General features: G+C 39.0%; 1 protein-coding gene and 1 long non-coding RNA gene across 7 annotated transcripts in view; one reads left to right on the plus strand and one right to left on the minus strand.

The window, feature by feature from the left end:
- FILIP1 (filamin A interacting protein 1) overlaps window positions 1-16,395 on the plus strand; it is a 206,588-nt gene that overhangs the window by 145,376 nt on the left and 44,817 nt on the right. For all 6 annotated transcript variants that reach the window (XM_077903343.1, XM_077903338.1, XM_077903339.1 and 3 more), the window contains exon 4: window positions 456-634. In XM_077903343.1, coding sequence (XP_077759469.1) covers window positions 456-634 — 179 coding nt within the window. The remainder of the gene's footprint in view (window positions 1-455; window positions 635-16,395) is intronic.
- On the minus strand, window positions 461-14,561 carry LOC144317249 (uncharacterized). The gene is made up of 3 exons (XR_013383190.1): window positions 14,420-14,561; window positions 3,581-3,755; window positions 461-813 (listed from the first exon to the last, which is right to left on the minus strand). It is a non-coding gene; the product is annotated as an uncharacterized LOC144317249 (long non-coding RNA).

A 16,395-nucleotide genomic window follows, 5' to 3' on the forward strand; every position in this document is an offset into this window, starting at 1 on the left:
ATAGTTTTCCTAGAAGTGCATGTAACTGCAAATCTTAAAAAAAAAAAAAGATTGTGTTGATGGTAATGACTTCTCAGGGGAGAAGTTTGGTACAGGTACATGCTGAGCTCTTAATTTTTCTGAGAGCAGGAAGGCTATTATCCTCTTTCTTCCTAAGCATAGGGTTTTGTGCCATCTCACGGAAATGGTGAAAGAGTTTGTTCTCTCAAAAGTTTAGAAGCTGTACCATCTGTTCACAGAAAAAGGGCTAGAAGGCCAGAAGTTACCACAGCCTTATTTGGGTTAGTTTACAAAGCCAGCTGGCCTAGACAAAATGATGGAACGGGGAAGATGACAGAGAACACCAGACTCAATGTTCTCTCCTTCGGATAATAAATCAGTAGACCAATATAATATTTGGAGTCATATGCAAATCAAATAAAATATTAAGCTTGCTCTCATGTTTGTTTACTCAGCTGGACAGACTCGAGGAAAAACAAAAAGAGACGTACCGGCGCATGCTAGAACAGCTGCTGCTGGCAGAGAAGTGCCACAGGCGCACAGTGTACGAGTTAGAGAGCGAGAAGCACAAGCACACTGACTACATGAACAAGAGCGACGACTTCACCAACCTGCTGGAGCAGGAGCGGGAGAGGTAATGTGCACACATGCCACCAGGCACACTGAGGTACCTGCAGTCCTTTTGCCTCTGCGCCTCTTGTCAAGAATCAACCTAGCATCCAGCGACATCGCAGACAGGTGCCCAGGTTCCAACTCTGATTTTCGAGGGGCTTGTGATCTCAGCAGCTTGTAGAAAGTGAGACAGACTTTCACCTGGAATTATCCATGGGAACAGGTTTAGGGGGTGCACAGGAGTGGGACACCAGATTCCCTGTAGGATGTTCAAAGCCAAATAACTGTACAGCTGGAAACAAACCCAGGGAGCTTCTATATGATCAGTGAAGCATCTACATTTGCAAAGCCTCTCTACTCATGTCCTTCTATGGGAAGTAATCTACTTCTACTTCCTGAGTAAGTGGTTGAAATCCACTGATTCAGGAAGACAAATTATTAAGCTTAAACATTTAAAATGAATCCTATTCCTTCGTAATATCACAATTTCACAACAGAAAATCTTTGGCTCATATAAACTTGTATAAATTGATATTTAGTTTATTTGGTTTGTATAAATTGCTCAATGACTAGAACTATCTGCTTTCTAAGGATCACGTAAATTCAGTGAAAAAGAAACAAAAACAGAACCAACACAAAATTTTAAAAAGCTCTGCATGTTGAGCATTGTTATCTGTCCTGGCAGGTGGGTCTCTCAGACTGGGGATCACCGCATTTGAAGTAGACTCCATCTTGAGAAGCTGTGTAATTAACTCTTCTATGCACTCCAGTTTTTTCAGCATCTTCTTTTTTCTTGTTCTTTCCCTTTTCTTTCCTCAGCTGAATGGTTATGTCTGTGTATTCCACAATCTTTGAAACCAGTGACATTCAATCCTGATGCTTTGAGTTACCAAGTGTGTCTGCTTCTGTGTTTAGGACTTGCAAATTAAGAGCCACCTGGGAACAGCTTTACTAATCCTAGCTTTATTGTATATTTATAGTTACAAGAAAGAGATCTGGTTTTCCAGGATTAGTTTGTTTATAAGAAAAAGCTGTCATAGTAAGAGTAAATAAAAGCATGAAGCAGAACAGGTTTTTGTTCAATTTTTAAAAATATTGGTAATTTTAAAAACTATTGGTAATTTTTACTTATTGGATTTGGCACATCCCTTGGGGAAGAAGAAGTTTCTGGAAAAGAGAACAAAGTTCTCTTTCCTGGAGTGTCATGTACAATACTTTCAAATTCTTTAAACCTGTCTTCTGTTCCCGTAAACTCAGGTTTATCAGCTTCATGTTTGAACAAATGAATGGTCTAATTTGACATTTTTTGTGTAACCACGCAGTGAGAATAAACTCCACTTCCTCAGTCTCTATGAACTTTCCACCCTCAAGCACAGATCTTGAAAACAAAGTTTGATTGACAGTGTAAATTATGAATATTTACAACAGCCCTCTGGTTAGGTGTTCTGTGTTGGCATGTGGTCAGGTAAAAGAGCATAGCTTGTTTGATAGTGACTTCTTAAAAGATCTGAAATCAAATAATTTTGAAGAACACCTGTGTGGATTGTTTTCCAATCAAGTTGTAAATTATTTGATATAGAACCAGACACACTTGTCTTTTCTACAGTTTCCCATGTAAGCTAAATGCCCAAGGTGGCACTAGTTCACGTACAGAGTTGTTAGCTTATTTATTTTTATTTTTAAAGAAATTTTATTTAAATTCAATTAATTAACATATAGTGTATTATCAGTTTCAGAGGTAGAGTTCAGTGATTCATTAGTTGCATGAAGTGCATAGATGGAGAAACTGTATTATCCAGATCCAGGCTGTTTCCTTTTCTTTCTTTTTCTGTATTGCTAATTTTTGTGTTCTGTGTGAGTAATTGAAATCATAACACACGATGAAGAGCTTTATAGTTCACAAAGTACTTTTATATTATACAATGAGCCTACTCCAGATGTGTTTATTTACTAACTTCAGGTTGATCAACTCTATCTAGATGAACACTTCCAATCCTCTGTACCCTTTTGGAGTGTCTGATTTTACTAAAACAACTCCAGCAACCGTTTCTCCTGAGCAAAGCACTGTGTGGAGGGTTCTCAAAATTGAAGTAAATATTTTTTTTTAATTATCTTAACATGCTTTTGATACTTTGATCTGTAGCACTACTGGGATGCTTCAGCAAACTTTCATGTCTTAGATAAGAATTCACTAAGAGACCTTTGATACTCACTTACATACCAAACCCCCTTAAGGTTTTGAAATCATATTTTTGACTTAACAGGTTATGCCTTAGTGCTTTATATTTTTTGTCTTAAATGTTTTTCCCCTATCAGTCCTCTGATTGACCACCAGTGCACAGTCTGCGGTGGGCACGCCCTGTCAGACATCCCTTATACTAAATCAAACACCCCCACTAGGACCCTGATCCTGATAACTTAAGTTGGAATCCTTGAATTTCTCTGTGACCTGAGGAGTCCACCATGACTGGCTTGCTGAGTTCCCCAGGGCGGTGAAGCCTAGAGGATTTTCTCAAAGGTCAGGCCAGGGATTCCTGCTGCCCTTTGGAAACTACCCTGCTAAATCTGCTTTGGGTTAAATCCTCTTTTTGAAGTAAGCAGTCATAATTAGATCTACTTAAGGGAGCTGGCAGTTTGTTGACCCCCAGGCTTACTTTCCCCTCCCCCAGTCGCCTGGGAGCACCACCACCTCAGGCTCCTGCAGGGGATGCTGGGTTGCGTATACAGAACCCACATTTCTAAGCCTGAGTGGGAGTCCTTCTGTAAGCCAGTTCAAGTCCTTTGTTTCCTTCTTTGTTTTGCACTCCCTTCTCCTTCTCCAGAAAAGTCCCTTTGGTGAGGGGAAAACAAAAAGCCAAGAACTTTACTTCGGAAACAGTTCCCTTTGTTTCTACTGTTGACCATGAGTAAAGGAAGGAAGAAAGTGAGACTTAAGATAAGCCGAGTGGTTTGCTTCCTACGATCTTACCCAACTTCTCCTGCTGAACGTGCAACTCTTCAGGCGGTCTCCACTCCAGATAGCTTTTCATCTGGTGGTGGTGGGGTGATGGAGGGGTGCCAGCTAGGTGGCTTTCTGACTTTCCCCACCGGGGTAGCATCTAGGCGTGGTTCTTTGTAATTATCCTGCTAGAGTTTTTCATTTCCTGTGGAGAAATGGTTAAAGATAACAAAAGGGACCCAGGTATACAGGAGCAGGAGTTGCTAAGCAATCCAAATTCAGATACTCGAGACTAGGAATCTGAGGCTCAGAGCACTGCAAAGGATTTATGAGATCAGTCCCTTTAAGTCCTGCATTCTATGGGTAGAGAAATTGAGGCCCAGAAGAATTATGTAGCTCAACTCAGATCATGGTGCACAGTGGTCTAACACTTTTGTGCAAATGAGTCCCTTGTGCAAAATGGCTCTTTTGTTTTCTCTCTCTGTGTGTGGGCTCCCCACCTCCCTGCTCTTAGGGCCAAACTATGACATAAACTCTTAGAAGGCAGAATGATGGTTATTGGAAGGATATAAATAGAGATATTCAGACCAGTGGTGTCTCTAGACTGTCAAGATAGGATCTATTGGAAAAAGCAGCCTGGGGACTTGTTTGGAGCTAAGTTTGAATAGTATACACAATGCTCTACCTTGGTTGGATTCTGTTTCAGGCAGTTATGATGGGAGACTGATGATGGTTATGAGGGGCTAATTAAAGCCCCCCTCCAAACTACCTCCTTGTTATTGCCACTGACCTAGACCCTGCAAGTATAAAAATAATAGAAGCAGAAATTATTTTTAACTTTTAAGGAGTTGTTAAATTCATCTTACATAAAAATTCCACAAATTAAGAACCTGAAATGGTCAATATACTGTTCTCGGCTTCCTTTATTCTAAGTCAGCAGACTGTGATCATAATTTATTACCATCATTTACTGCATATTTATTTTTACAAATAGTCATATTCCCAAATTAAAAAGAGGAAATGGCATGGAAAAAATGCATTGCTTAACCAGCATTGTTAATAATAAAGCTGGAAATATCGTTCATTGCGTTAGTTAAAAATGGGTAAAGAAAGCTCCTTTTCTAAATGCTACATTGTTTGGTCCATATTTTAAGTCAACTTGACCTTTAAAGGCTTAATTCTGAGCACATGAGATCACCTTCAGCATTTATACTTTATTCTCTGTCTGAACTGCAAGACTTGTGATTTTAATCTTAAGCTTCACTCGGGCTGCTTCAAGAATGTCAAAATAGAACACAATTACATCGAAAAGTGGTCTGAAGCTTAAAGAGAATATTTGAGAGGTATGTGTGTTTGTGTGTGTAAATGACGTGGGGGAGTGCTGTCTAAATCTATAACTGCAGATATAGATTTTAAAGCTTTTGGCTTCTATAGGCTCAGCCACGACTACATAAATAATTACATCATCATATAATATTGCAGCAAGCTTTCCAAGCATAAGTTCATTTTTTTTTTAAAGTACAAATCAGCATCTCAAGAGAAATCTCTTAACTTACAAAGCAGAGAATGCAGGAAGAGGGGCTTGAATGGAAGGGAAGCTTTCAAGCCCTATTTTGATCAACATGGAGAGGAATGGGCTTTGCCTGGTGGCTTGTGGGACAGGCTGCACTATTATACTTGCCTATGCTGGGAAATGACCAGGCAGGGCAAGTTTTCAAAAAGCTTCTCTAGTGGCCTGGAGTCTTGGGAAATAATCCTAGCCCACTTTATAGGAAAAAATTCACACTTGGTTCCCTGGCATAATACCCATTAAGTCTTCTTTTTTAGATTTAAATGCCTTATCTCTAAAATATGGCAATAAATTGGACTTTCCTCGCTGGTAGCTTAGAGAGTCCTAATAAAACACTTTGTAGAAAAAGATTGCGATGATGTGTAAAAAGATCAAGTCAAGCAGAAAGTAATCAATAGATGTAACATTTTTTTTGGTGGGTTTTTTTTTTTAAAGATTTTATATATTTATTCATGAGAGACATAGAGAATAGATGGAACATATTAACAAAAAACAACTGAGCTCCCTTCTCTGTGCTTAGCACCCTGCTAGATGCTGTTGGATAGTAGAGTTAGTTTTCACTGACTCCCCCAATATGCTGGACACATATACATCCTGTTTAATCCTTGTAAAACTATATGATGTGTAATTACTATCCCTCTTTGGCACATGGGGAAGCAGAAAGGATAAATTCCTTCTACCAAGGTTACTACTAACAGTTAACTGGAAGAATCAATGTTTGAACTGAGTTTATAGTAAAATATAATAACCTTTCTACTTCCAAGTTCCTACCTTGTGATTAAAGTAAATGCTTCATTTCCCCAGTGCATGAAGGAGGAAAAGATGACTTAGAAAGTTGGCCAGTGACTTTGTGGACTACACATCCATTCTGTTGCAGATTCAGATGCCACCTATATCAGTGTTCTCCTGGCCAAAAAAAATTTCTGGGAATAAATACATTTTAAGAAATGAGAAGAATTAGAATTCAGAGACTCAATCACAGAAGGAATATGTTTTACAGTTGATTTTCTGGAAGAATGTCAGGATCAAACTCCTTCCAATTCCTCTTATCCTTGTAATATGCAAATCCTACTTCCTATGGACAAACGTAATTGAAAGGAAAGGGGCTAGCTAGCTCCTAGCTCACAGCTGAGTATTTGTGTTGGAGGATAGGAATAAGTTGGAATGGTGTAAAGGAAGTGATATTACTTTTTTTTGTTTTTTGTGATGTTACATCTTAAAGAGACCAGGCAATTGGCAACTCAAAAAGACAATTTCCTAGGTTGGAAGTTTAGAGTTAGAAGAAGAGTTGAGGTTAATGGAGGTTAACTATTAAGAGGTTAATAGATCCAGGATAGTAACATACCTACTTTCATCCCTGTAGAAGCAGGAGCATGTCACTCATCCTGAAGTAGGCACTCCCTGGATTAAGTATGCTTAGGCTCATTAAAAATACTCTTGGGATTCATTTCACCAGATCCCACTATAAAAAATGCTAGGTCTTAGGTAGATGTGATCTTCCCAAGCTTCATGGCATCCTCATTCTCAAAGTCATTGAGTTAGCAGCTTCTGATCTAAGACTTTTAATCTTAGTAATGTAAATTTAACAGACATACCTAGGAAAATGTGTTATCTGGTCAACAAAATTTTCTGATTAATCAAAGATTAGGATGTAAATTTACTTACTTTTCCTGTTATGGAAAATATTCTCAAATGCATTTTACTTTCCTTTAGAAATGTTCAAATATATCACAAAATCATATTTGATGATTCAGGATCTTATAGTGCTGCTATCTGGGTGGCTCTGTACAATCTCAAAGCCTATTAGATTATATTTAAATCTGAATGTTAATTACTGTTGCATTTTACTATAGGTAAGGATGGTGAAAATATTTTCAAGATCTGAGGGCTTAACCTGGCAAGCTGAGAGATTTAGTTAATTAGATTCATATATGCGTGTGTGTGTGTGTGTGTGTGTGTGTGTGTGTGTTTTAAAAATTTTATTTTTAAGTAATCTCTATATCCAATGTGGGGCTTGAACTCACAACCCCTGAGATTAAGAGTCACATGCTCGACCGACTGAGCCAGGCAGGCACCCCAGGAAGGATTCTAATATTATATAAAGGGGTGGCCACTAGAAAACTGACCACTAGAAAGGAAAAGCATTCAAAGGGAGGGCTTGAGAAACAATACACAAGAAACACACTTTACTCTTTCAAGACTTTTAACACATAAGAATGCCTCAGTGCTGGTATTTGATATCCCTTATTCTAGAAAAGTCCTAAGAGAAGAAAGAATGAAGGACAGTACTTAGATTTTAAATATGAGAAATAAAAAGTGGGAGCTCAGTAATGGGAGCTGATCAGGTTGTCAGAGTCTCTCTAGGCCTGAACGATCATTGCACTGTTCTCTTTCAGAAAGTTTTCAGGAAATTGCCGGTTTCTGAAACTCTTAAGTACTTGATTCACTGAAGAGGCCTTTTCTGAGAGAAATAGAGGCAACTCCTTTCACATAATTGTCATTCTTTCTTTTGTGTCCCATGACTCTGTCAATGCTGGTCACAACCACTTAGACCAGAATCAACTCTCCTGGACAGAGGTCACAAAAGTCTCAGACTCAGACACCTCCTATGCCAGACAGTAACTGAAAGAAGCAGATCCAGCCCTTCAGCACATATTGCATGAGTGGTGGGGACTGCTAGGCTGGAGATAGCATGCTCTGACTACCAGGAAAAGTCACAATTCAGCTCAGGCTGATTGACTCAATTTTAGGTTGTGAATTCACTTGCCACATTGTTGCCAATTTTGATTCTTTAGGAAAAGACAGAACTCTGATTTTTGTAAAATCTTCTAGTTTTTCAATGTTGACTCAAATTCATAAAACAATGTGCAGTGAGCAAAATTCATCTTTTGGCTATTTATTCTCCAATGTGGCTGGTTTGCAACATTTGATAGCCTAAACATTAGGGAGGCTGAAGCCTATAAGGTAAGCTGGCATGAGAACACTGCCAAATGATGGGTTCTATTTGATCCTCATCAAATAGGACCAACTAACCCATTGAAACACTTTCTTGAGGCATATGAAACAGAAGAACATTAAGACAGAGGAAGCCAAGAAAAATAAGCAGAGATAGAGAAATTCTAAGAGTAAAGAATAGCCATTTCACAGGACTGGGGTTTCAGTGGACACCTGCTTTTGAGATGATGACAAGCATTGTGTCACACTCATTTCTGTTGGGTTGCTAGAACTTTAGGTATATGCACAAAATGAATTATAATATTTTACTTCTGTCTAAGTCTGTTTGGCTGTGAAGAGAGTTTTCTGCATTAATTTATTTTGGGGTATTCTCACTAATAACTCCCATCATCCTAGGTAGTCTGGGTGAGGTGTCCCTTACAACCTCAAAGACCAAGTAATTCAATTATAATATTGTTACAGCTTTGACACTTTCATTCACCTATGCTCAGATATAAAAACCTGGGTGGCTCAGCGGCTAAGCGTCTGCCTTCGGCTCAGGGTGTCATCTTGGAGTCCAAGGATCGAATCCCACATCAGGCTCCCTCTGCCTTTATCTCTGCATCTCTGTCTCTCTCTGTGTGTCTCTCATGAATAAATAAATAAAATCTTTTTTAAAAACTTACTACAATATGATAATTAGATTTTTAACCTAATATTTTCTGTTATCCTATCTCCTGTCCTTATTTGAATAACCAGCCACAAGCAACAACTGTCTTGAAGAAAAGTTGCTGCTGCTGAAAGCGAATCTTGTCTTTAGATTTCAGAAGCAAAGATCTAGGTATAGCCTTAGAAATAATATGTCATCAAGTGGTTCCAGTTTTTATCACCCCTCTTCTTTTCTGTTAGATAAGATTCTTGGAGAAGCAAGAAAGCAAAAGCCATCTATGTTGTTTGTGGGAGGAGATAGTGCAAAAGAGGCTCTGTTCTGAGCTTTTTTGGGGAGTAGAGGGTGGAGAGAGGGAAGGTGAAGAGTAATATAAACCACAGATAGATGTTATATGGATAATTTGAGAGTAAGGATATTACTAATTGGAGTCCAAGGGTGTCTTAGTTTGCTGAGGCTGTCATAACTAATAGACTAGGTGGCTTAAACAATAGGAATCTATTTTCTCACAGTTCTAGAGGCTGAAAATTTGAAATTTGAGATAGGGTGCCAGAATGGTTGGGTTCTGGTGAGGTCTCCCTTCCTGGCTTGTAGATGGCCACCTTCCCACTGTATGCTCATGTGGCCTTTCCTCTGTGCATGTGCCTGGAAAGAGAGAGAATTTTTTTTTTTTAAGATTTTATTTATTTATTCATGAGAGACCCACAGAGAGAAAGAGGCAGAGACACAGGTAGAGAGAGAAGCAGGCCCATTCAGGGAGCCCGATGTGGGACTGGATCCGGGTCTCCAGGATCACACCCGGGGCCAAAGGCAGTACTAAACCGCTGAGCCACCTGGGCTGCCCGAGAGATCGATCTTCTTATAAGGCCTCTAATCCTATTAGATTAGAACCTTACCCTTATGACTTATTAACCTTCATTAACTCCCCAAAGCTGCATCTCCAAATATAGTCATATTGGGAGGTAAGACTTCAATATATGAAATTTAGGGAGATACAATTCAGTTCATAGCAAAAAGCATGGCAAAACTTGTGGCTCTCCCTCTAATAAATAATGTAGGAGAAATGGAGTAAATATTGGCGTCTGATATGCAACCCTAATAGAATATCTAGATTTTCCCCTATGTTCCTGAAAGGCCATGTGAATAGATGAAAGATGGCTGGCCATGAGGGTAGAACTGTGACTCATTTAGATCAGCAATCTGAACAGATTGACACCTGAGACAAAAGACCATAGTGTGCATCTCAGAGAATGCCAATATGGAAGGATGATGACTAGATGACCTTTTACCCACTTCTTAATAGTGATAGAACTTAATAACAATTCTGGAAATGGGGTCCTGAAGCCGTAGAATTAATTCAGTAGATCATGATGTGCCTGAGGAATCTTTAAATGTTTTAAGGGAAACCAGATTCAGCTGAGCCTACACAGAATAAACTAGGATAAAGTGTAATGGGAGCCCATAGCAGAGATTACAAGAGATACATAAAAATGAAAATAATTGTATTTCTTGCACAAATAAGTTTGAGGCTTGCAATTAGTACCTCCTTTATTAGTAAAAGAATCCATACATGTGCTAAGGAGAAATCATGTGGCACTGTGGTGGTTCCAGAGTGCAAATGGTTTGTGTCCTTCAGAGGATCATCTGATCTAAGTCAAACCTCTTTAATTATGGTTAACTCCTCCCTGGGTTACTCTAGCTACAGGGTGCTAGAGCCCCTCAAAAATCTGGACCTAGAGACAGTTGTTTTCTCAGTCTCCTGCATTTTATTTGGAGCCAAATAGCTCTGATTTCAAATTCTCACTCTGCCACTTTCTGGTCTGTAAACTTGGACAAGTTAACTAATCCCTCTGATTCTTGTTTTTTTTTTTATCTACAGAGTGGATGTAACTGAGTACCTATCTCATAGAGTTGTTTAAGTTCATGAGATAGTGAATATAAAGCCCTTACCACAAAGTATAGCATAAAAATCAATAGTTTTCCTATTTCCAAATGACAAAATAAACTACATTAAATAGAAACTATCTAGAAATAAACTTAAGAATGTGAAAGATTGGGATCCCTGGGTGGCGCAGCGGTTTAGCGCCTGCCTTTGGCCCAGGGCGCGATCCTGGAGACCTGGGATCGAATCCCACGTCGGGCTCCCGGTGCGTGGAGCCTGCTTCTCTCCCTGCCTATGTCTCTGCCTCTCTCTCTCTCTGTGTGACTATCATAAATAAATTAAAAAAAAAAAAAAACTGTTTAAAGAATGTGAAAGATCAGGACACCTGGGTGGCTCAGGATCCTGGGGTCCCTGGATCCAGTCCCACTTCAGGCTCCCTGCGTGGAGCCTGATTTTCCCTCTGCCTATGTCTCTGCCTCTCTTTCTCTGTCTCTCATGAATAAATAAATAAAATATTTTTTAAAAAAAGAATGTGAAAGATCTACAAAAAAAATTTAAATGCTACCCGGAGATATGAAAAAGGCTAGGACCAATGGAAAGACTTTATTATATTCTAGAACTGGGGACCCAACATCATACAAATATCTCCTTATTTTAATCCATGAATTTAATGTGATCCCAATACAAATATAATCAAGATTTTTCTTAAAGTATGGGAACTAAATTAAGTGATTCGGGCAGCCCAGGTGGCTCAGCAGTTTAGCACCTGTGTTGCGCCCAGGGCGTGATCCTGGAGACCTGGGATCAAGTCCCATGTCGGGCTCCCTGCATGGACCCTGCTTCTCCCCCCTCCACCTGTGTCTCTGCCTCTCTCTCTCTCTCTCTCTCTCTGTCTCTCATGAATACATAAATAAAATCTTAAAAAAATAAATGAAGTGATTCTAAAGTTCATGTAAAAAATATGCAAGCAAGAATAGACAAATTTTGAAAATGAAAAGTAGTAGAAAAGTTTCCTTCTAGAACCAAACACTCATTTTAAAATTACAGTAAGTAAAATAGTATTGTATTGGTACAATAATAGATCAATGAGAAGGATAGAAATTTTGGTAATAGATTATAGTAGATATGGAAATTTAATTTTAAATTTAATATATGTTAAAGATGGCATTCCAAATCAGTTGGAAAAAGTTGGGACCCCTAAAAATACTTATTATAGTCATTTTTATGTGCAGTACAGGTTATCTTTCATAAACATGGGAGAAAACGGACTTTATTTTCTAAAAAAGATTTTATTTATCTATTAGAAAGAGAGAACATGAGCAAGGGGGAGGGGCAGAGGAAGAGGGAGAAGCAGACTCCCTGCTTAGCAAGGAGCCCAATGTGGGGCTCCATCCCAGGACCCTGGGATCATGACCTGAGCCAAAGGCAGATGCTTATCTGACTGAGCCACCCAGGCACCCACAAATTCACTTATTTAGAAAGTCTAACCCAGATTTACCTTATAACTTTTGGATTTAAAAAGTTGACATATATACACAAACAAAGAAAAATAATGTATGCCTATTTTCAGTATTAATCAGAGAGCCCTCAGGAAGTATAGAAGATGGGAAGTTCTAAGAAACCATGAAGGGGAGCCTGGGTAGTTCAGTTGGTTAAGCAGCTGCCTTCAGCTCAGGGTCCTGGGATGGAAAATGGGTAGGGATCCCTGCTCAGCCCAGAGTCCACTTCTCCTTCTAACCCTCCTGCTTCCCTACCCAGCCTTGTCTCTTTCACACTCTCTTCCTCAAATAATTAAATAAAATCTTGAGGAGAAAAAAAAGAAATACACAATGAAAATCATTAGGAAATAGCAAATAGTTAGGCTAGCTACAATGGTACTAACAGGCAAATTTTTGGTCAGTTATTACAGCTTCAGAGTCTACCTGAGTGGCAAAAGTATAGTAAATAACTAGTGCTTTATAGTGACAGATTAAAAAAATATATTTTTTTCTGATCAGTACACTGATACTATCAACTGTAAATCAGGTAATTGTAATGCCAGGTAATTGATCAAGTCTGATAGGCATTCTGTAAGTTGGAAACACAACACCCAAGTCTCTTTCAGATCTTTTTTGAACTAACTGAATCATTAGTGAGATGTGTAGTTTCCAGAGAAAAACAACTGCATCTAGTTTGCAAAAGCAACTGGATTCAAAGTGAAATTTTCTAACAAATCGTTGGGTGTTTTGACCCCCAAAATCCAAACTATTTGGATTGAGTTTTTAACTAAGCTGGTAATTTATTACAGTATCGTGGACAAAATCAGGTATTGTAAAGTAATAAGTGAGATTTTTCTCCCGGAATGAAAACCCTTGGGAATGTTGCCTGAAATTGGCAGCATTTGTCATCATGCTAAATACCCGGCAAATTCATACAAATTTGTATACCAAGAATGAGTTAAGAAAGGAAAGTGCTGGAAAAATATGTTCTCTTAGCACCACAGTGAATATTCAACTCCATCACTTTGATATTTTCCCCTTTTTTCCAGGATGGAAGAAGGTACTCAGATTAGCATTACAAATCCTGGACTCCAGAGAGGGAGTTGGAACTTGGGAAGGTGGTGTTTTCAGTGTTTGGAGATTGCTTCTTTCTGGCTCCTTGACGGAGTATGCACTCTTTTTCCAAGAATGCTTGTGTTTGGAAAGTACTTTGTGGTGGTGAAAAGTTTGAACAGAAAAGATTAATCAAAGGTTGGGTCTTTTATGCTCCGTGCATAACATATTCAGCTCTTGGATGTGAACTCTTAGCCAAGGAACTATTCAAATTATTCAGGGGCTGAATGTGAGCTTCAATTGCAAACACACTAGAGTCAACTTTATTTAATCTCAATCCATTCCTCTTAAGCTCAGAAACACTGTGCCTTAAGAATGTGTTTTATTTTTTTATTTATTTATTTTTTAAAATTTTTATTTATTTACGATAGTCACAGAGAGAGAGAGAGAGAGGCAGAGACACAGGCAGAGGGAGAAGCAGGCTCCATGCACCAGGGAGCCCGACGTGGGATTCGATCCCGGGTGTCCAGGATCGAGCCCTGGGCCAAAGGCAGGCGCCAAACCGCTGCGCCACCCAGGGATCCCCAAGAATGTGTTTTATATTTTCTGCATAGCTCTCAATTTCCTATAAAAGTTTACTTCCTATAGAAGTTTCTATTTATTTTATTCTTAAATGCTCAAGAAAGTACATGTATCTGATCTGAAATGTGAAGGGAACTGGAAATGGTGGACTATGGCCGCTCTGCATCCTGTGTGCTGTTACAAGGGAGCAATGCTTTGGTCTACCCAGTCTTTCTCATCTGTTACAATTTCAGCAAATCTTGTATTCTAATTATAGACATGTTCTTACTTTACCCACTTATTTACACCTACCATCCTTCCTCCAATATTCTCTGATTTACTCAGCTCTCTAAGGCTCACAGATTTGTCTGACTTCTGGAATCTGTAACATTTGAGAAGTTTGGGATTTTATTTCTCCCAAGGAAGGAGGCACAATTGTATACAGAGCTACTGCCCAGTCTTAATACACCATTACTAAACCTCCAGGGAGAGATCATGGAAGAATGTTCTCTTCTCCTCACCCCCCCAACCAAGGAATGCCAGTGCAGTGCTTTTATCATATCCTATGATTTCTCCTTGCTTGCCCACTCCGGCTTACCAGTGCATTCACTTCTTACAGTTCTGGAGCACAACCTCCTCTGCAGCAAAAAATGCCTCCTGAGATAAAAGCATATTGAATTGGCAAGACCAGTAATCGCCCATACTTGAGAAACCTCCCACTTACCATATGCTAAACTAGATCTTTATCAAAATGTGTGGGAAACAGGTTCTATCTCTTCTTTTCCGGATCAATTTGAAGAAGGAGCAATGGTGAGAAGATTTGATTTTCAGAGCCACTTGCTCAGGTCATGTTGCTCAGGGGCAACCAGATGCTCAAAGGATGATGGGAACCTGGACACTGTCTCTGGGTTCTAGCACTCTAAGAAGTTCTGATTGTCTTAGAAGATCCCCATTCAGTGAATTTAGGACTTGGCCTATGAACTCGTAAACACAATAATACTTTCCACATGCATTAAATTAAATTAGAGTATACATTTTAGTTAACACATGCTAGAAAGTTTGAGAAAGGAAGAGCCTCCGTTTGACTGAATGTCATTCATAGCAAAGAAAATTACTAATCCTCTTTAAACAAAAATGTTTATTTAATTCATTGAGTAAATAATAATTGAGTGAATGTCCATACTTGACCAGCCCATTTATATGTTTAGTAGACTTCTCAAACTGAAAGTGTCTAAAATGGAACTCCTGGTTTCTATTTGAAATCTCTTCCTCTTATGCTTATCTCAGTTAACAGTACTTTCATCTAATTATTCAAGCTAAAATGCAAGCAATCATCCTAATCCTTCTCTTTCTCTTAACCTTCCAAACATAACCACCAGTAAGTCATATTGATTTTGCTTCCAAATTATATCTGGAATTTGTCCATTTTTTTTCTGAGAACCATTGCCACTGCCCTAGTCCAACATAAAGTTGTATCTAAGCCACCATCCCCTGCTTGTCTGGGCTACCACAATAGCATCCTTTAGACATCTTCTTTCCACTCTTGCTCTCCCTGTGCTCAAGTTCATTCTCTACATATTAGTCATATAAATCAGATGCTTCAGAATAAAATTCAACTCCTTACCATGCTGTGGCAAATTGGGCCAGGTCAGCTTGCTTTTTTCCAATTGTCAGATCTTATTGGGAGATCTTGGTAACTAATGACAAATGATATATCACAATGAAAGCAAGTCTCCAAACAAATTTCACCACAAATATAGTTATTAGTAAGCACTACTTGTAAGTTTGGTAAAGTTTCAGCCCTCTGACCTATAGACATACTGACAAGTTCCCTGCATGAAAGGTTCAATTTGGCAAATGCAGCAATATTTTAGCTGCAGGATCAACTAAATTTCTGGTTAAATCAGGTGATAGAATCCTCTGCTAAGTTTGAGGAACCAGATGAAGGACTGTGTCTCGAGCAACATTCCTGAAGACCTTGAGCTACTGGGTTCACTAGTTCCTTACATCTATCCATACAAGGATGGAAGCCCCCTTGCATCTTCAACTACTCATTTTGATGTGGAAAACAAAAGCAAAAGAAAAAATCAAATTTCCTTACTGCTTAAAAGTCTTGAAATAGGCAATGACCTTGAAATAGGCAGAGTGACCTTCCTCTAGGAACTCCGCTGCCTTGATTTTAATACTTTGCTAAGAGCAAAAGGCAATCTTAGCTTAACATTATCTCAACCTCCAGGATCCTGTAAGTCTTCTTTAACATATAAAAATTCCTTTGAAAACTTTCTTTATCTCAATCCTTCCAAGATATATGTTAACAGTCATTCTCCAAGCATATGGCCCACTGATACATATTTGAAGGGTCTCATGACTGGGTTTTATTAGACAATATTAAATGACCTTTTCCTCACCAGAGCTAGCCCCTCAAGGTCCTGGAAACCTTGCTTCCAAAATTCCTTAGAGACTTCCGCTATTCCTACCCCCTTCCCAATGTGAAAGTATGTAATGGGCCACTCCTCATGACCCCAGGGCTGCTCTTTCTACCCAGAAGTCCTGTCCCTGGGCTTTAATAAAACCACCTTTTTGCCTCAAGGACTTCTCAAGAATTCTTTCTTGACTGTTCACCCTGAACCCCAACATTTCCGTATCAATTTCACCAATTAAACAATGATTCTTCACTTTTCTTATGCCAAGTAGAGGAAG

Source organism: Canis aureus, chromosome 7 (genome assembly GCF_053574225.1).
Source record: "Canis aureus isolate CA01 chromosome 7, VMU_Caureus_v.1.0, whole genome shotgun sequence".
In the NCBI taxonomy this organism is placed as follows: domain Eukaryota; kingdom Metazoa; phylum Chordata; class Mammalia; order Carnivora; family Canidae; genus Canis; species Canis aureus.